The sequence below is a fragment of the Polistes fuscatus genome, unplaced genomic scaffold (genome assembly GCF_010416935.1).
Source record: "Polistes fuscatus isolate 324 unplaced genomic scaffold, CU_Pfus_HIC Scaffold8, whole genome shotgun sequence".
NCBI classification, from domain to species: Eukaryota; Metazoa; Arthropoda; class Insecta; order Hymenoptera; family Vespidae; genus Polistes; species Polistes fuscatus.
In genome coordinates this window covers 1,818,739-1,839,762 of record NW_025113162.1, presented here as the reverse complement: position 1 = coordinate 1,839,762, position 21,024 = coordinate 1,818,739, and the positions used below count along the sequence as shown (strand labels likewise).

The following is a 21,024-nucleotide window of genomic DNA, read 5'->3' as shown; positions in this document are numbered from 1 at the left end:
AGAAGAGGAACACTGTGGATCCCATTTCGTGGAACGCGTTCGACTTCAATACACCCACACACACACACACATAAACTCTTTTCTCTCTCACACTCATGAAATAAATTCTTTCGTTTCGCTTTTTTACGACTGCGATTCTATTCAGTTGGAAAGAAATAGAACGAAAACCAAAAAAAAAAATAAAGAAAAGAAATAAAATAAAAATAAATTACAACAAACACACACACAAATAACAAAAATAGGAGAAAGAATTTAACGATCGTTTGTACGTTAGAAACTTACAAATCGAATCAAATTTAACAACCTTGTAACGAAAAAGAACTCGTTTGATCTTTCGACGATTAGAAAATGGCGATAACTTCTAATATCTATCTACTTGTACATTTAGATTTATAGTATATATATGTGTGTGTGTGTGTGTGTGTTAGAGTACCGATGTAAGAGTAAGGTATATTTCGTTCTGGTTTACATGCATGTCTCTCTCTCTCTCTCTTTTTCTCTTTCAGAATGGCCGAGTTCGCTACCGAAGCCGGTAAGTAGAAAGCCGCCTGCCTATTCTAATGGTAGCTCATTAGGTTCTTTTAATCACTGACATTACGGCAATCCGGATAATTGCCGTAGCTTCGAGGCTCGCCGCCTGCCGTGCGTTTATTACGAATATAATGAGCCGCGGAGCACCTGAGCTAAGCTCCATTTCTCCATTACCGATTCTCTTCCAATAGGGTGTACGAGGGGTTGAGAAAATTAATTAAATTGCAAAACCAAAAAAATATAATAAATAAACTAATCGATCCAATGTTGTTTGTTTTTTTTTTTAATCTTTTACAATAAAAATTTATAATTTTCAATTTGTTTAAGTAGTTGGTATTTTTGCATAATTCTTTTTTTTTGGTATAATATTTTAATTAGAAGGATGAGTATTTAGTAATAATATATTAAAATACAACTACAATACGACTGTTGCTCTATTTATTTTAAAAAATAAAGACACAATGTCTTTATGTTGCAATTTTTAAAATTGTTCTAGTTGAAATCATTTTTTGTTTTGAATAATAATTAAGAAAGAGAAAATCATCACCCTTCCTCTTTGATTCCAGATCAAAAATTCAAGGTCAACAAAGTGACAGGCAAGAGTACGCGCGAACACGAATTCAATTTGAACACTCGACCTCTTGAACGACAAATATTTTCATCGGCTCGAGGCTAGAAGGGAAGCCACTTAGGCGTTTTACATAAGGGTGCGACCTACGAAGGGTCTGGTATGCCAGACACGCGCAGTGATTTGTTTTCCCTTTTCCTCGGCCCCGACCATTCTCTTCTTCACTCCTCTCCCTCTTCATCTCTCTCTTCTTCTCTCTTTCCCTTTCCCATTCCCTTTCCACCATAGCTTCTAGTATGGGTGGTAGTACGCTCACCGAAAAATATTAACTCCGCTCACGGCAACGCGTTCAAGTGGAATGCAAATTCGACGTCGACGAGACTTTGCAGGAATACCTTTCTTCGAGTGTTAACGGATTGGACGTTCATTCCAGTAATGTCTAGTTAAACTTAAACGAACAAAAATATCTATCATTTGTACGTCTGATTAGTACCTGTCCATCAAGACCTTTTTGTTCAGTTATACCTATTTACAAAATTGGAACAAATAATAGTTCTGGTTGAATAAAATTTACAGACCGATAACAAGATTCCAATATTAGAAAATCAGAATAATACGAAAAACACTTGAAGTGTAGATTTTTAATAATAATAAACTAAAGACTACGTTGAGACTGAAATTACTGAATAATTCGACTAATTATCCAGTGCACGTTTTAAGGATACACGTTCAGCAAGTTAGCTTCTTCCTTCCAATTTCACATTAACTAACCTGAAAGGTCCAAGAGAGCGAGGAGCATAAATTTCGTTTGCAAAAGTAAAGAACAACAACAACAACAACAACGACAACAACCACGTGTACATGAACGTGTTCTGCTAAAATCCAAAATGAGAGAAAAAGAAAGAGACATTGGGGGTGAGGTTGAGCGAGAAAGAAGAAGAGTGGGTAGAAGTTAGAACCAAAGGAAACGCTTATGTTAGCTGGCTTTTAATGAGGCCAGTTGCTACTGTTCCTACTACTGTAGCTCCTGTGCAGTATAGTTGCTCTGTTGCTGTTTAAGTTGCTTAAAAGAGTCAGACTCCTCCTAGGAAGAATCTTCGATACGGTAGCTCTAAGGTTTGCTTTTATAAGAGCCCTTCCTTCTTTCACGATTTGAGAAAGGTTAGCTTCGCGAATCTATGCAAATGAGAGGCCAATTATGTTGCGCGAGTCCGCAAAAACTGCACCTTGTTAGAGGGGACGTTGTGGCGGCGTGACGTAACGACGAGTATACGGACAGCCACGACAAAGAAAGCGACTAGACGACAAAAGAGGAAGGAAAAGGAATCCTATAAGATATGGATCCAACTTTGTTGGGATCTAGGATTGTTAATCAGATCAAACTGAGTCCGCATTCGATGAGGTATAATTCTCTGATCATGGTATCTATTTTTTTCATTACATTTTTCCATTAATTCTCAACATTTAGTCGAAACTAATTAATTGATCCTTTAACATGTTCTGCATGAAGTATACAAAATATGCTGATTTTCCAGTCTTTGGTTAAAGTCACTGAGTTGATCAGTAACATAGTTGTGTTGAGGCACGACAGTAGTGAATGTTCTTAGAAGTTTTTCTAGCACAGTATTAATTGGATTAAAAAATCATGCTGTGGATATTAATTTTCAAACTTTTGTTTAATGTTAATGAGTTGATCAGTAACATTAAGATGTATTATAAATTTTGATAGTAGTTGATGTTTGTAGACATTTTTAGCACAGTATTAATGGGTATTCATGAAAAACAGTATTCTGAAAGGACGAGAAGGAGAAGGAGGAGAAGGATGAGAAGAGAGAATAGGGTATGCATATATAGTAGGTATAGTTGTATAGTATATGTGCATAAGTTAGTTTCTAAGTTCCTGAGGCTAAAGGCCGACTCGGAGAGCAATCCAGAAGCCGATCGTTCGAGCGTCGAGATACGACACGAAGCACCTGAGCTCGCAAACGAGAGAGACCAAATAAGAGAGAGAAAGAGAGAGAGAGAGAGAGTGAGAGAAGGAGAGGGGGAAAGAGGGAAAGAGAGAGAAGGATGGCGAACGGGAAGGGCCGACTAACGAGTGGAAGAAGGATAGGATTAGAGGAGCCGGTAATAAGCCGAACCAATGAGAGAGGGCCACAGTGAGGGCATCGTGTCCTCAGCGAGTAGTCGGAGGAGGACACGGCGAGGCCTCCTAAAGTAGATTCGTGCCGAGCGCCGGTGTATAATGACGCGCGTGAGAGACGAGGAGGAACGAAAAGAAACGAACTAAGGAAAGAAGGAACGAAGGAACGAACGAACGAACGAAAATGGGTGGCGAGGGTTCCGAGAGGGTGAGAAGGGTCCGAGACGGTCTTCTCTACGTGAGACGGTGGATGGAAGATGTAGTGGAAGAAAAAGAGAGTGAGAGGGAGACTAACAATGAAGGGCAGAGGAGAGAAAACAAGAAAAAACGGAAGGAGGAAGAAGTAGAGAAGGAGGTGGATGAGGTGGAGAAAGAGAAGAAGAAGAAGAAGAAGAAGAAGAAGTAGTAGTAGAGGGGGAACTTCGAGTGTCGGCACCTCGCCGCCAGAGCGGACCACACACGTTGAATAGTGGTTCTCAATCTTCGGAACTGATAAATCATTTTTATATTATTTTCGTACATTCAAGAATTTTTTATATATAATTGTAGTTATTGTTTTAAGATAATTATTTTCTTAGATATTTTATCTAATTAGGTTTATGTATATATATATGTATATATATATTTTCTTTTTATTTATTAATATATATTTAATATATTAATGGTTAACAATTCTCGGAATCCAGTAATCATTTTTATATTATTTTGGTTAATCCAAAAATTCAGATACATGATTGTTGTTGTTGTCTTAGGATAATTTTTTTTAAGAGATATTATTTAATTGGGTTTATATATAATTTTTCTTTTTTATTTAATTAAATGTTTAATATGTTATTTTTGAAATCGTAGCAGCAAGAGATATGCATAATTTATGGATTAGAATCGTTAGTCTTAAAATATTCATTTTCTATTAAATAATTGTCCTATTTTCTTTTATTTTACAAAAATTAACATATTTGCATCTAAAAGAGATATGAAGAAAACTTTTATGCAAATTTTACTTCGAAACAATTTCTTTTCCAATTACTCAAGTAGCTACGTTGAAAGCTATTTTAATATTTGAAGTATCGACCGATCGCATGACTGAACACCCACCAAATTATCCTAATTATTACATTAAAGGAGAAAATAATAAAATATGAAAGGGGAAATTGTGTGGTTTAAGAGAGAAAGCTTTTTCTTTCTTTCTTTCTTTTTTTATTTTCTTTTTTTTTTAAATTGTTCAAGCTTAGGCTCATCGACACGCGACAAGGTTATTGAAAGCTTTCTTTCCCTTTTCTTTTTTATTTTATGAAAGCTCGTGAATTTCGATGGCGTGACACTAAAAAGACTAGAAACTAAAAAATAACAAAAGGAAGAAGAAGAAAAGAAGAGAAAGAGAATATGAAAAATCGTCGTTTCAGTTCGTTCCAGTGAATTTAAGAGCGATCTCTCGAAAGCAATTTAGCCGAGTCTCTTGCACAGATGAAATCACGAAAGTGTTCCAGAGAGAAAGAGAGAGAGAGAGAGACCGTAATAACCAGGTCCGTTCGTGGCTTTGCATTTGGAACTAGGTAATCTGCAAGACTACTGTGAGGGACTTATATTCTTGGAAATTTCAAAGTTGAACGAATGGAACGAAACGAAAGGAAAGGAAAAGAAAGGAAAGGAAAGGAAAGGAAAATATACGAAACGAAACGAAAGGATGAGAAGAAAGAAACCTCCTTAATGACACCTATCCATCTATCCATTTTCATCTTAGGATCATTTGTTTTCTTTCAATTTTCATCTAAGTGTCTTCTATTTCTATAGATAAAAATCTTCCTCTCGTATCTTCTATTCTTTCTCACGATAAATTCTGACGCACCTTTGACCCATATCAAATAGTCGAGATCTTTCGATGAAAACTGTGAACATGTATTTGTGTATAGTATAATTAAATATTTATAAAGTATCGGTGGTATATTGGTTTCGATCCGATAAGATATCCTTTTCTTTTTCTTTGTTTTTGATTCTTCGAGAAAATAAGAAACGAAAGAAAAGATACAAATATTTGTAATACGATGTTGGTCCAAAGTTTCTTTAGATTTGTACTTTTAGGATTCGAAAAAAAGAAAATTAATATTTCGAAATAATTAGGACAATGATATTTATACAAAATTATATCTAGAAATATTTTAAAAATGATTACAATAAATTTCCCCTAAAATTTTAAATGTCCTAAGTTGCGAATCATAAAATTGTATATTGAAAAGAAATTTGTCGTTCTTAATTACTAATTCGTAATTTGACCAAAAATTAACGATAAAAAATTAGAAAAAAAAAATTAGCAGACCTTTGCAAGTGGACGAATTACGGCATACAAAAAATTTAATAAAATTGAGAATATGTTCTCCTCTTCGTTCAAATTTTTTATGTTAATTATCATACCTAAAAAGAAAAAAGAAAGAAAAAAAAAGAAAACTACAGAAATATAAGATGAGTGAAAAAATTCCAGAAGGTAAGTACGTGTCTCATCAGAAAACTCACCGTTAGTGAGGCAATAAAAAAATCGAGGGAGAAGAGAAATTTGATATCCACATTGGATATATCCAAAAGGGGAAGAAAAAGAGAGACCTTCCTCTCGAAGGTTCATTTCGAACGTCACGCCTGTATTAACGCATACGATAATCCGCGTCATACTCACAGTGTTATACGAAACGTCTTTCTCTCTCTTTCTCTCTTATTTTCTTTTATTATTTCTTTCTTTCTTTCTTTCTTTCATTCTTTATCTTTTTCTTTTTCTCTTCAGTGAATGGCTGATCTCTCTTGAACGTTAATGCCGTCACCTGTTAACTGTGTGTGGGGGTCCTCACATATTCCTTTTAACCTTTGGACCATCAACTTTTTACATACACGAGCTTTCGTGTTAACGTAATGGCAGGATCGTAAAATATAGAGAGATATCCATTCTCTACCAATGTAGATTCATCTTTTTATCTATTACATAAACTATTGTTTATTTGTTTTTTTATTTAACTATCTTTATTATTTAATTAATTCAATATATTAAAAGTCTAAAGTTATACGAGTGGTTTAGAAAAGTTATTTTTGAGCATAATATTTTTTTTCTAAATTATCTAAATAAATATTAATACGAATATTAATTTATAATAAACAATTATTATTTATTGAAACATTAATATATTTTTTCACATTCTTTATATTAATTTTGTACCTAATTAAATTTCGTCTTTAATATATTAAAAAGATCATCAAATGTAGAAAGATTTTTATCTTGTTAATTAATCTTTTAATCAGTAATTTAAACAATTCTTATTATTTTTTTATGAAACACGAAATTAAAATGAAAAATTCCCATGAATGATTTATTTAAATAATTTTTAAATTCATTTAATTGTTTGATGTTTATACTCGATAAACAAATTTAGAAAAAAAGAGATAAGTTCCAAATGATTTTCCGGATAGATTTCAAAATTTTCCTTGTTCCTTTTACCTAAACCTCAAGATTCGTCTTGCTTTTATAATAAAAGAGTTAAATAGTTAGTCTTGACACCTTGACCTGAGCCATTGTTAAAATACTATAGGATTAGTCTTTTCACTTATCTATAATATCTGAATTAAATAAATCTTTCCTATATTTGACATCTCTAAGATTTTTAAATCCATGGAAGAAAATAAAGATTAGTTGTGACAGGAGTTAAATCGACCTGCTGTGTCTCATTTAGAATAAGGATGTTTTCTTCAAAAATACGAATGGTTGAGAAAAAGGACAGGGTTGGGGTCAGGATTAGTAAACTTGTTTAGAAAATCTTGAATGAAAGAGAAAAAAAATACAAGATAAAAGATAGAATAGAAACGTTTTTCCAAACAATTTTAACTTTTTCAAACAATTGTTTTGTTAGCAGTAGTAGGAACGATATTAACTTCAACAAAAAACTTGACTTTTTAAGCCTAGGATCATGCCCTATTCCCTAAGGATAAATGACTACGGGTCGTGTTTTCAAGCTGGGATTAAATTGAAATAGCAGGTATATTTCTTTGTAAATCCTATGCTTTGTCTGGTTCTTTGAATCACAAATTTATCGTTTTTTATTGTTGAAAGGATACAAAACGTGTCGTCGTATGCGATTGCTGATAAAATTGTTGGCTGTTACAAACTTTTCAATTTTTTATTACAATTTTAAAATAGAATAATAAAGTGTAAATCTGTTGCGATTTGTATTTTTATTTCATATTATTTATTTATAATATTAAAAATCGTTCAATTATATCACGATTTACGAGGTTGTAAGATTTTATGAATTCTTGTTCCGAATTTTTCCTGTTATTTTTAAAGAAAGAAAAAAAAATACGAACCTATGTTATTCTTTCTAATATTTGTAGTAGAAAATTTGTTTAGGGGTTGAAAAATTACGAAATGACGAATCCTGAAATTACAGTTTTCAACGAACATTTTCTCTCGATATTTTTTCAATATTATTTTTCTTCTTCATAGCTATTTCCGGGAAAAAGAAAAAGTCATTCGATCCGTATTCAACTAAAATCTCCGCGTCATTTTTCTTGAAAAAGTTTGGAACAAGAGGCAACGTTTAGAATTCAGTGCCTCGAGCTGTCAAAGAGGACAAAGTTTTGACATCTTAGTCACGGGAAATGAGATTATCTAGGTAGCATAACATATCTGAACGTCTTGCATTCAAATGACAAGTTGTCCGAGATGACTTGCCAACCTTTTAGGTGCTACCTGAAACCAACCGTTGAATATTTTTCAGATGATCTTTATAATATTTAGAAAAAAATCGGATTAGAACTGAACAGGTTTGGATTATCGTACGGTTTCACTTATGAAAAAGGGGAAAAAAATGTCTAAATTCAAATCTTTGACGTTTACTTTTTCGTGACCATTCTATTAGAAATGAAAATATATTTCTCAATCTCAAAGTTTCCGTTCTTTCCTTCTATTCGGTAGCCAAAAATCTTCATGCAGTTTTCTGGTTTGTCAATTGTTCGCAACTATTGACTGAAACAGCAGGAATATTTTCATTGTCGACTATTTGATTAGCCAATGTTGCATGAAACTGTAAGATTTCCAGCTGTTTTAGTCAACAACAAAGATAAGTGTACAAGAATGTAAAAGGGACGATTCGTCACGCCTAGTTGACGATTTAACAAGTTTATTTTCAACTATCGTGTTAAATGTGACAAAGAATCTCGAAAATCTTAAATAAATTCGTAAAAGTGTCCCGCTGGACTTGTTCCTTTCAACAGAATAAAAGATACAAAAGATGAGGAAATAGTAACTTTGTAAATGTTTTGATACCCTCCTTGGCGATTAGAAATTAGTTTTAAAAGAAAAGATATATATATATTTAATTTCAATATCAAATATATTTTTATTTCTAATAGAATGGTCACGAAAAAGTAACAAAGCCTTTTTATTTTTATTTTTAATTGGATATCTGGTAATAAATCATTTGTTTTATCACATCGGACACGGCTATTTAGCAATTCTCTTTATACGAATTTCCCTCAAAGCTTTAAAGAAACGAAAACACAAACGAATTCGTTTTGCGATCTACGTCAACGAGTCGAAAAACATTCTGGGCTTTCAATGGACCATGTCGACGTTTTAACGATCTCGAATCGTGTCCCTTAAAACGATGCTCTTGTCGAATACCTAATCGAGGATATACTTTGGACAGTATCTTATTTTCAAAGGAATAAAGAAATTGAATGATAAAATTGTTTCTATTATAGGAATTACAATAACGACAATTGTCTCTACGATAGTTGAAAGATATAAAAATAAGACAATTTTTATCAATTTTTTCTTTTCATTTACAATACAATAGTAATGGTCCTGTAAATTGAAATAATGAATATGATAAATGACAGAAAAGAATAATACAATTTTTAAAAAGATTTATGTTTTTTTTTAAATAAAAATTAAATTGAAATAAAATTTGTTCATGCAATAATTGAAACGTAAAATGTTAAAATTTATATAAATTCGCAATGAAATAGTAGCCGTTATATAAATGACGGTAATAAATAATCGTACAAATGACAATAGACAATAAAAAAAAAGTAATAAAATTAGTACAAGATTTATGTTTGGTAAAGTAGAGTAAAAAAGGATAATAAAAAAAGGTCGAAAAGATTTCAAGGAAGATGGTAAGATAGGAAAATTGGTTTAAGGGATGGTTAACAAGGATACGCGAATATTGGTATTAGTGTCAGGAAATTTTCTTTACCGTAGAATCATCGTCAACAAACGTGAAAGAAAAGGTAAGGATGTTTTCTAAAAACACAATTCGTTCCATTTGGCTTGTTATTACCGGAAAAGGGCGCAAGAAAGGGAACAAGGATAGATGATATATTTATACCCGTGAAATAGATCCCTAAGATTTCGTCACGGTCAAGGTTTCTACCTAAAACCGAACAAATCATTCGTCTTTTGAAAGAATTTCAAATCGGCATTATCATTTCTTACCTAACATTTAAATCTCTCTCTTTATCAAAAATCAATGAAAAGAAGACTCGAGTTAATTGAATTGTTGAAGGAACCAAGAGAGAAATAATTTTGAAAAAAAAGAAAAAAAAATACACCGATAGTTCTAACATAATTCATTTATTTTTTTAATCATTTTTATGAAAAAAACAAGAGAAAAAATATCATTGCACTTCCTTTTAATCTCGATCATTGAAATCTCTTTATATAAAAAATAAATAAAAATAAGATTCTCTCGAATTGATTGAATCGTTAAAGAACAATAGAAAAAAGGAAAGAAAATAATTTCGATAAAAGAGACAAATAATTCTCACAACAGGGATTACTTGCTTTTTATAAATGTTTATTTCTTAATCGTCTTGATGAGAGACAGAGAAAGAGAGAAATATTATAACGATCGATCGATCGAACAGGATCGACGGGATTCCATCGTGATTCCATCGTCTTCTAATCGTCTAATGACTGTATTCCTCAAGACAAATCGTGCGAATAAAGATGCGCAAAGGAATAGCTATATTTATCGCTCGGGAATAAATTACTCGTCGAGTTATGCAAAATACGTAAGGTATCTCTTTCTCTCTCCCTCTCTTTATCCCTCTCTCTCTCTCTCTCTCTCACTCTCACTCTTTCCTCCTCTTGTATTTGGATTTACGATCGTCTAGAAAATATGATATTTCTCGCGTGTGCTCTCGCGACTCTCCTTCTTCCTTTCTTTATTTCTTCCTTTTCTTTCTTTCTTTCTTTATTTATTTATTTATATCATTGAGAATGAAAGGAGTGGGGATAAATGTACGGCCGTGTTTGATTGTGCGATACCGCTTAAGGTATTGTAACGCGAACTGGTCTTAAATCGGAGAACGCCCGGTCACTTTAGCATACATGTAAATCCTTAGGTCTGGTAGTTGGAGAGGAAGGACGGTGGTGCGTGTTCCCCGTGATCCACCACCTTCCTTCGAATCCGAATATGGCGTGTTGCCCACGTGGGCAAACCTTTCTGACTCCCTGGACCTCCTCTTATATTCTAATGAATGCGGATATCACCCAACTTCAGAGAACGTAACGAGCATCTTCACCAACAACTCTAACATACACATACATAGACACATACGCATATATAAATATATGTATATATTTATCGTGAACTTTTTGATCGAACCTAAATATCGATTCATGTTTATTTGTTCGAGTAACGCAAATATTATTTAAGTATATCAATAATTATTTTTGCAAAGAGAGACAAAATCGACGAAAAAGTAAGAAAGTACAAAATCGTGGAAGAAATTAATCAGAAATTTTCTCAGGATAAAAGCAAAATGTGTAAGAGTTTCCTTGGGCGTCTCTGGTGATGAACTCGCCTCGTTTATCACCCTAGGACCGATAAATCAGTAGAACGCGGAACGCTTTGCGGTTCCCCATCGTGTTAGAACGGTTCATAATCGAGCACGCCCGAAGTCTCCCTGGGGTGCGATTATCTTCACATGTACCGGGTGTACATTATCTCAGCTTCGCCCTTCGCGACGAAGCGACAGAGAAATGTGCTATATTATAGCAACTTTCTAGAGGGTTTGTTTCTAGAATGTTTAAGAGAAAAGTAAGAACGAAAAGGGAGAAAGAAAATGAATGAATATTTGTTTATGTATTGAAGAAATATTGTAAGAAACCACGAAAAACGAATTATGGAAACATTTACGTTGTGTTCGATGTTGTGTTGAATGTTATCGATGAGGGTTGAAAGAGCACCCTTGTCGTTAGTTCTTTGGGAAAGTGGGTGTGGTCACAGAGTGTTTATAAACTGGATTAGGGGAATATCATCGTTTTGTACTACGTTGTTCTATTTGGGGTGTGTCGTAAAAGACCTTCTCAATTCTGCCCTTTCATTTTCTACGTCTCCTTCCGTCGGACACCCTTCATTCTTCTTCCTATTAATTCCCTTTGTTTTCCTCTCCTTGAACATCTCAGATGCGATGTATTATATACTAAAGAAAATATTATGGCATATTTTGCGCGTCTCGAATGTTCAGGTCAATATCTACGAATTTTCAAATTTATGTGTATCTTCTCCAATGGTTATACTTATGAAAATTGATGATACGCTAACCCAGAATGATCGTAGAAAATGTCGCAAAGAAAAATGACTTCCTTCAAGTATTGAAACGAGTTAGGTTTATCGAAGTAAGTGCGAAAGATTTGATAGTAGTTGTCTCATTTGCTTTGGTTCCGCGTCGTTCGGTAGAACATTGGTCTCTGTTCTGGAAAAAGTGAGTTTGAGAGTCTAGAATAGGAAAGAAAAGGATGTTGGCACGACGGCGAAAGGAAAGAAAAAAGGATAGGGATCGGGTAGGAGTAGGGAGAGGAAGAAAGGTATAAAAACAGGGAAGAGAGGAAAGATAGGCACGCAAAGTTGCATGCTAGGTTGAGAGGCGGTGGGCGTGGCTATAAATAAGTTACGCCTACCGTTTCCCCTCAGACGTGCTTGTGGTGGGGTAAGAAAGTTTCTGATTGGTCGGTGACCGGTTCACCAGCTCAGCCTCGTATTAATTATTCTAAATAAGTCGTCGGCCCTGCGCTCGGCTGATTATAGAGTTTGCAGTGCCATAAATAGAACCCGTTTACAAATCGCGTTCTGAGAATAATGATCGGTCCTCTCTCTCTCTCTCATTCTCTCTCTCTCTCTCTCTCTTTCTCTCTCTCTCGTTCTTTTTCCCCTACTTCTCTATCCTTTTTTGACAAGAAAGAAAAAAAGTCATCGATCCACGTAGGAACCTAAGACTTATTTCTACTTCTGTCATTAAAGTCCTTTAATTTTTTTCTAAGTACTATTTACGTTCTTTTAAGTCTATTGCTGTAAATATTTAGTGTACTCACTAATGAACCTTTTGAATTTATTTCTAATCCCAAGTAAAACTTTCGAATGTTGAAATTTTCTAACAAATTCTTGAATGTTGATAAAAGAAAATATTTAATATATATATAGGATTGATTGATTTGTAATATTTAAAATGGAAAACTTTATTTGATATACTTTTTAGCTTATTTAAATAATACTATCGAAATTCGTGCTATCGGTATTATGTGTTATAAAATTTTCTGAAGTAGTTTCTTTATTTTTTGTTTGTTGTTTATAATATATTAATATATTTTATATTATTATATTTATATATAATTATTAAACTCCTTTATATATATATATATATTTATCGACATAGTATCAAAACTTTTACAAAACAATTATTTCAAAACTTTTTACCAACCTTCTCATAGAATATTCAATAAACTTAAGCATAATATTATATATACATAAATTCTCTACTTATACAAGATTTATTGAACAAACTAACGACTTTCTCGTAGACCCTTTTTTATAAAATTCTAACTCGACTTTAATATACGAACACAATGTTCTCGTTATAGGGTTTTCTGCTCGTATATATGAATGTCTATTGTGCGAAAGAGATAATACCAAAGAGGCCCCTGTTTGGCATGACTAACGTTCCAATTGGAAATTGGTACCGAACCTGGTTATGGTTGTGTGTTCGTTTCACGAGGACCGGATATATTGATAGATAGACACATTAGCTTTATTTATAATAGCTATCTCTATTATTGTTCTTAACATGAATCGTATCGAGGTTAAGGTATTACTTCTAACGATCGCTTTGTACTCGGTAAGTACTCAGGTATATTACAACAACAGCTGGTGGTTGGTACCTGCACTCACTCTCTCTCTCTCTCTTTCTTTCTGTTCGAGTAGGCTAGTACACTTCGTCATTAATAAAACTGGCCTAAGCTCGTAACACTTACAGCTCTTAAAAACAGACTACGATAATTCGTTAAGTTTACGGTAGGCCAAGTTCGTAAGTCGACATGCTTAATCGTTATTATTTATTATCCAATAAACCTTACATAAATCGTATTACGTGCTATGAAAGAATTTTCCTTGGTTTTTTTTATTCAGATATATTATATAAAATTATTTATGTACAAGGTGTTTCAAAAGTTGCTCTATCGATAAATGAAAAATTAAATAAAACATCAATGTTGGTTTATCTATAAAATTGTTAGATATATTCTTTTTTTTTTTTAAAGATATTAATTTTCAATTAGTGTTGTTAGGCTAAAAACTTTTCAACCAACCAATGTATAAATAACAATAAAAAACAAAAAATGATTGAATAAATAAGAGAAACAAGATTTTGGTAGGAAAATAAAGACCTGAATATATCTACCTTGAAACACTATTAATACTTGAATGCAAGTTTTTTCATTCCTGCCTCTGTCTCTTTTTGTCTCATTTTCTCACACACACATAAACCCATACACATACGATATTACCTGCACGCTCGTTAGCGTTTATAGAAACGAAATGAGCTCACGATCTTAACCTGAATGTCATCTGCGTGGTCTTAAAATCGTTTAATTTCTCGCTACTCCTCTCTTTGCTGATTTAAATTCCATTAAAAAGAAAGAGCAACAGTCTGTCTTTATTTTTCTTTCTCTTTCTTTTGTAGAGATAGTTCAAACTCTTTTAAGATAATTACCACGTAGAAGTCATGTATATACAACGTACGTGTAACTAACGAAGACAATCTCCTGCTACGATCTGATCCGATATAATTAGATAAAACGTTTAACGCGCGTTAATGGGATGGGGCAAAGACAAATCGCCTTTTACAAGCTGCCACGAGGGAATTGCTCGAGGAATCGCGCGCGCGATCCCTGCTATCACCTCCAACTCGCTCGCTCACCATTTGATTTAAGTGCATTCGTTACGGCCAATCGCCTTCTTACCGAAACGAGTTCTAATTTAAATAAAATCTATCTGCCTCTCCCTTCCCCCTATCACCCTCCTTCTATCGACTTCCTCGCTTTTTAGTACGTATCTATGTATGTTAAGCAATTTTTTGTTTTCTTTACACTAATTATACTCACGCTAATTGATGATAATTATTATTATTATCCTTATCGTTACCGGATTGATCGACTTGTAATTGGAAATTTTTTAACATTAAAAATTGTTGGTTTTATCTATTTCCTTTTTTTTTAGACATAAGATATGTAATATTTTGAATAAAAATTTAATATCAGTAATATTAATAAAAAGTAATATTAATTATTGGATAAGTTCAATATTATTTTGGTATGATTTCATTTAATTATTATTGCTGTCATATTTTTGTTATGTTTGTTTTTTCTTGTACGCGAGAACGAATATTTAATTACGGTTTATGTAATTTTTGTGGTTTTGTATACATATAAAAATATAATATTCTTGTTACCGATCATCATCGTCGTCATCGTTCTTATTGTTTATATGTTCGGAAATATTTTTGTATGATTATCATAAAATTAGTTAATTAATTATTTCTGTAATTTCAAAATTTTAGATGACAAATACGACGACTTTTTTTAAATTAAAATAATAGTCGACGTTAAAGTCACCGTCAATCGTTCGTCATTTGCATAAAATAACACTCGTGGTGCTATAATTACGAGGATCTTTTTAAATGCCGGAATATCTTGAGCATCTCTTCGCGTGTTCAAAAACGTTCGAAAATAATTCACTTTGCGCGTTAAGTAATTGTTACTAATGTTGGAGGTATGGAAATGATGAAAATAATATGGTATTGTCGTGATTAAATGTTCAAAGGTTAATATTTCAAATCGTCCATTACAAAAGAGATCGAAGATATGCTTCAATCAGATTAGAATAATCTTAGAACTAGTACGAGTTTGATCACGAAAAATTCACTTCCAAGTCTAAGTATTTATTCGTTTCTACGAGTCATGCTGATTAGTAATTTATGAATGAAAAAAAAGTCTTTACAGGGGTCTCAAAAAGTCACTTTAGGAAATTATAGAATTTGAAATTTATCTATGGCAGGTATTTGACTATAACACATACACACACTTTAAACGATACTTATTCAATAACACTGTAGTTGGAAATTCACATCTTTGAATAAAAAAAAATAAAATAATGGAATTCTATTAGATAAATTAATTTTGATACTTTTTTGTGAATGATAAAGTTACTTTTGGGACATCCTGTATATTGGTATTAATAAATTCCTAAATTGAGTTACTCGAGTAATAATTGAAATCGATTAGAAGGATTGACTCGCTTAGAAGAGACAAGAATATCGATAGCTCTTGTAAGGTAATTTATCCTTTTCTTAAAGCAGTCCTTAAAAAGGATCAAAGAAAGAGAAAGAGAAGGATAGGAAAAAGAATAGAACATATCCGACGGTGTTCGTGTAAATTTTCTTAGGATGCAATTCGTGACGTTCATCTTGGACAATTGCATCTACGAGGAACGGAAAGTGGATGGGGAAACAAGAGAGAAAGAAAGAGAAAGAGAGGTAGAGAGATAGAGAGATATAGAGAGAGATAGAAGATAAAAAATCGAAGAAGGAAGAAGATAGGAGAAGTTGGGGGACTCGAAGAAATGAATTAGCCGGCTGGATCTGGTCAGACAACGCCGTCACAGTGGGGAGGAACAAAAATATGGAGTAGTGGTCGTCTTGAATGTGGTAGGGGTAAATTGTGGGTGTGGCTATCTTAGGGAGGGGCAAGAATGTGGGCGAGACTGGACTGATCTTTGATAGTGGGGATTATTTAGACTCTTAGAAGGGGAAGAATTGAATTTTCTCGTCGCATTGGCGCTGAATATTCCACGTACCTTCCTTAACTCTTGTTCTCAGTCTCTCTTTCTCTTTCTCTTTCTCTTTTTTATTTCTCAAATGAATTAAAAAACTAACCAACTTAAAACAAAAATACAATCAAACCACGAACTTAATCGAATAATAAGAAACAAATTTGGACGAGTCTATAGAATTCATTTTTCCTTTTAAAATGGATTTCAATATCATTCGCATAAGTTTCCACACATAAAATCATTCAGACGGCATGCATATGACTCTCTTTATAATATTGTAAAAAATGAGATGACACGATTGCTGTCGATCTATCACGGCTATCAAGAGGCGAATACTATCGATTCGTTCCACCCGAGATAGAATATTTTAATCGAAGTTGATCGTCTCGTCTCGTCTCGTCCCGTCCCGTCCCGTCTCTTATACCGAAAGATTTATAACATGAGTTTAGAGATAGAAATTCAACGAGAAAGATAGAGATAGGATATTATAGATAGATGCATATACAGATAGATGGATAGAAAAAGAGAGAGGGAGAGTAAGAGTGCGAGTATATAGGTTAGGGTTGATTTTCCGGACGAGTCCCCTACTACCGGTGCCATTGGTGCTAGTGGTGGGGGTAAACGCGAAAGGAACCTCGTGGTAGGGTAATACGCTCGCCAGTGGGCGGAGTTTACGAGCTGAGAGTTAATAGAGATACAATCGAGGGTGTCTAGTGCACTGCACTCGGAGTTCTCGCGTAGGAGGAGTGAACAGGGGTATTCGGGGAGGGGGGGATCAGAGGAAGAGGAAAGAAGAGAGGGAACGAGAGAACGAGAGAACGAGAGAGGAACGGGAAGCCGGTAAGTAGGGACTCAGAGTCCCCTAGTTTAGACATCACTGAGCGACGGATGGACAGGCAGTCAGACCCGTCACAGCACTCGCTAAGAGTACTCGGAAACCTCGGGAAAAGCCTCCATCTAAGACTCGCGTTCTCTTTTCTTTGGACTCGATCCAGGTTCAATTTGGAGCCAGAAAGAACAAGAGGGGGAGAGAGAGGGAGAGTGAGAGAGATAGATAAACAGAAGGTGGGAGAGGAAAAGAGGGATAGAAAGAAAGAGAGAGAGAGAGATAGTATGAATATTTTGAAGATTACAGGAGAGAATACCATTTCAACTTAAATTTGTTTTGTATACTTTACGATGACATGATACTGTCTTTTGGAGATTACTGTCGTTGAAATTACCCTGTGACGTTTGAGAAAAACGGAAGGAAAGAGGAGGAATTATATATAGAGATATATATACATATATATACATATGTATATGTATATATATATCTCTATATAATAAATATAATTCACATAATACATATATATATATATAAAGAGGAAAAGAGAAGAAGAGAGAAAAAGAGGGAGGATAGAAATAGCGGGAGGAAGACAGAAAGGGAAAGTGTGTTTTTTGAAGGACAGACCGTGAGAAGAAGAGAGTTACCAAGAACTTTAGTGTCGTGGAGTGATATTCGCTTGACTGTTTTGAATATAACATTGAAAAGCTGAAGATTTCTGTTCAAGTGAAAGAGAAAAGGAATATAAAGGACAACAGTTGACTTGGAACAAATCGTCGAAAAGTTAGTGTTTGTTTCGTCAGCATGGGTATCCTTTTTGGACTGGGGAATGTTAGTCCTCCTCGTCATCATCATTATCATCATCATCATCATCATCATCATCCTCATCGCGAAAAATCAATCGAAGACGCGGATAAACTGGATAAACTTAGTAAGGAGAAAATGAAGAAAAAGCTTTAAGATTTAGCGTTGTTAACATTCTTCGGCCAGATTTTGGAAAGAAAGCGATTTTAAATACGAAAGGAACAGAAAAAATCAGCTTAGGAGAGTCTTCGTACAACAATTCCACAACATCTATACCAGTTCCACGTGATCTTAATGTGAGCACATCGTCGGTAAACACAAATAACAATAAGCTATCCCCACAATCCTCTCATATTTCGCTTTTGGTGAATCGTGAAAAGGATTCTTCTTGTCCGTCGCATTGTGGTCTCAGTAGAAGTGGAAGCGTAGAGAGTCTGGTTAGTCTGGCAAGTCTGGCAAGCAATAGGAGCTCAGTAACAGGTAGCTCTATCACAGGTAGCACACCCTCCTTGAGTTCCGCTTCTTCTACTGTTGGAACTGAATCGGTTAATGGTGAAAGTGCGACCACTAGCGTCAATAACCTTACACAAAATGGAAACAATGGAACTCTTTGGCCTGCCTGGATCTACTGTACGAGATATTCCGATAGGCCTTCTTCTGGTGAGTCTCATTCAATCTTTTTTCTTTAGTTAAAATCGATCCTTTATAAACTTTTACAATAATATAAGCAATTAGCTGGTAACCACAATAAGATATATAAATATAAATTTTCGAATAATAGAATATTCTGTCACGAGAACCCAAGTATTTCTATTATTCGACAGGTCGTAACACAGTTCGAATATAATTCTAAGTCTTCAAACACTTTTTCAGGACGGAGGGTTGACGTTCGATACCACCTGTCTTTGTTCGCAGAACTTAATTGTCTAGAACCTATATCCTCGATTTACTATTTCTTTCTTTCTTTCTTTCTTTTTTTCTTCTTTTTTTTCTTTTCTTTTCTTTTCTTTTCTTCTCCCTTTCTGTTTCTCTCTCTCTCTCTCTCTCTTTCTTTCATTCTTTACGATCACCGGCTGACCCACATATATGCACTGTTGCACCTCCACCACCTTTACCACGTTCAGCAACCTCTCGATCTTCGCACCGGGGTGGTCCGGAGCTTTCACGATCCCGATAAACGTGTTTACTAATTACACACTCCTATCGGCTTGTATTTCTGCACGAGCCTCGAGATTGTACTTTCCTTTAATTAGGTAAATGCAAAACAGAGAGGGAAATAGAAACTGAGATTAAATAATAGATTCTAATCAGAGAGATTTTTTTTCTAATAGTTTTCAAATAGATTCTTATCCGGTTAGGTGTGTTTAGTCACGATATCGAAAATATTTCATTTATTTTTCGATAATGCGTACTTCTTACAGCCCCCAAACCCCTTTTCTATCTTCCTTCCTTCCTTCCTTCCTTCCTTCCTTTATGGTCAAGATCGAATAGGAAGGCGCGAATGTAAATCGTTGATAAATATCGAGCATCGATGCCCCGTCGCGATTAATTATTTATTCCACGAGCGTGCGGATTAATTCGATACGCTGCTAATGAACGCGATGGCGTGCACAAAAGTTGTATATCATGAGTTCGCTTTTTTAATCAAACTTGACGCTCTGGAATTTATACGTTTTATCAAGCTTTCCTTATTTCTTTCTTTATTTCTTTCTTTATATTTATACATATATTTATATATTATGTATATGACTCATTTCTTCGAAAGCACATTCCACGAAGTTTAGTATTCCGGTATCTAAATTTCGAAATCGAACATGGACTTATAAATATTCATCGAAAGGCTATCGTGTGTTCATAGTTGACGAGGAAATATACGTGAGAATTGTACGAACTGTTAACGATCGGAAATAGATAGACGGAATAGAAATACTTTTTGGCTACCGAATTTTTGATCAGAGATCAAATTCTTTTTACGATCATTTCGTCAAATTTTTTTAGAAAATTATTAAACGAGTCGGAGGTTAACGTTTTTTTTTTTTTTTTGAGAATAATAAATTATTTCACAGTTGGATTAAATACTTAAGAATTGTAGAAACGGTAAAAAAATTTCTAGCTACCGAAAACGAAATCCTAGTACAGAAAACGAATCCCTTTTACGATAATTTCGTCGAATATTTCACATACCTAATTCTAGCTTTCCTATTTTTTGAAAAGGAGAATAAAAAAAATGTTTTCTTTGAATTTTTGTGTAGGACCAAGAACGAGAAGAGTGAAACGTCCACAGGGTGTTGGAAAGAGTGGATCCCCCGAGGAGAAACGACCCAGAACGGCGTTCAGTAACGAACAGTTGTCAAGACTTAAAAGAGAATTTGCTGAGAATCGATACTTGACAGAGATACGAAGGCAACAACTATCGAGGGATCTTGGATTAAACGAGGCACAGATTAAAATATGGTTTCAAAATAAGAGGGCGAAGATTAAAAAGGCCAGCGGACAGAAAAATCCGTTGGCCCTACAGTTGATGGCCCAAGGACTTTACAATCACTCAACTGTACCGGTCGATGAGGACGGCGAAGAAATCGTTGCACCTCAAAATAATTCACAGTGAAACGTAAATGTCTTTAAAATATATCTAATTTTTAGAGACAGTATCTCTAAATTATTCCAATTATAAATTTATCATTTAAATTTATGATCGACAAATATGAAAAAAAAAAAACAAATCCCAAAATTTAATTCAATGCAACTTATCTGAGATATTAATTAGCAATATTTTTATTTAGTTATAAAAGAAATTTATTTTTGATTATTTAATTTTAAAGATGTTATCTTTATTATCTTTAATTTGGAACGAATTTTTTTTAACAAAATTCCAGGTTAAGTTTTAAAAAGAAAATAAATCGATAGGATTACTTTAAGAAAGAAAAAGAGTTTATATTAAAAATGTAAACTCAAGATGTTTCGTTAATTTGTCAATTATTTATTATTTCTGTTGTGAATAAATTGT

At 33.9% G+C, this 21,024-nt stretch overlaps 1 protein-coding gene across 1 annotated transcript; it reads left to right on the top strand.

Annotated features, from left to right (window-relative positions):
• Positions 1 to 18,008: 18,008 nt before the first annotated feature.
• LOC122524726 (homeobox protein engrailed-2-B-like) lies at positions 18,009 to 20,702 on the top strand. Its single transcript, XM_043647131.1, is given in 3 exon segments — positions 18,009 to 18,153; positions 18,156 to 18,677; positions 20,270 to 20,702. Coding segments are annotated over 3 exon segments (1,014 nt in total). The 5' UTR covers positions 18,009 to 18,017; the 3' UTR covers positions 20,626 to 20,702.
• The last annotated feature ends 322 nt before the right edge of the window (positions 20,703 to 21,024 follow it).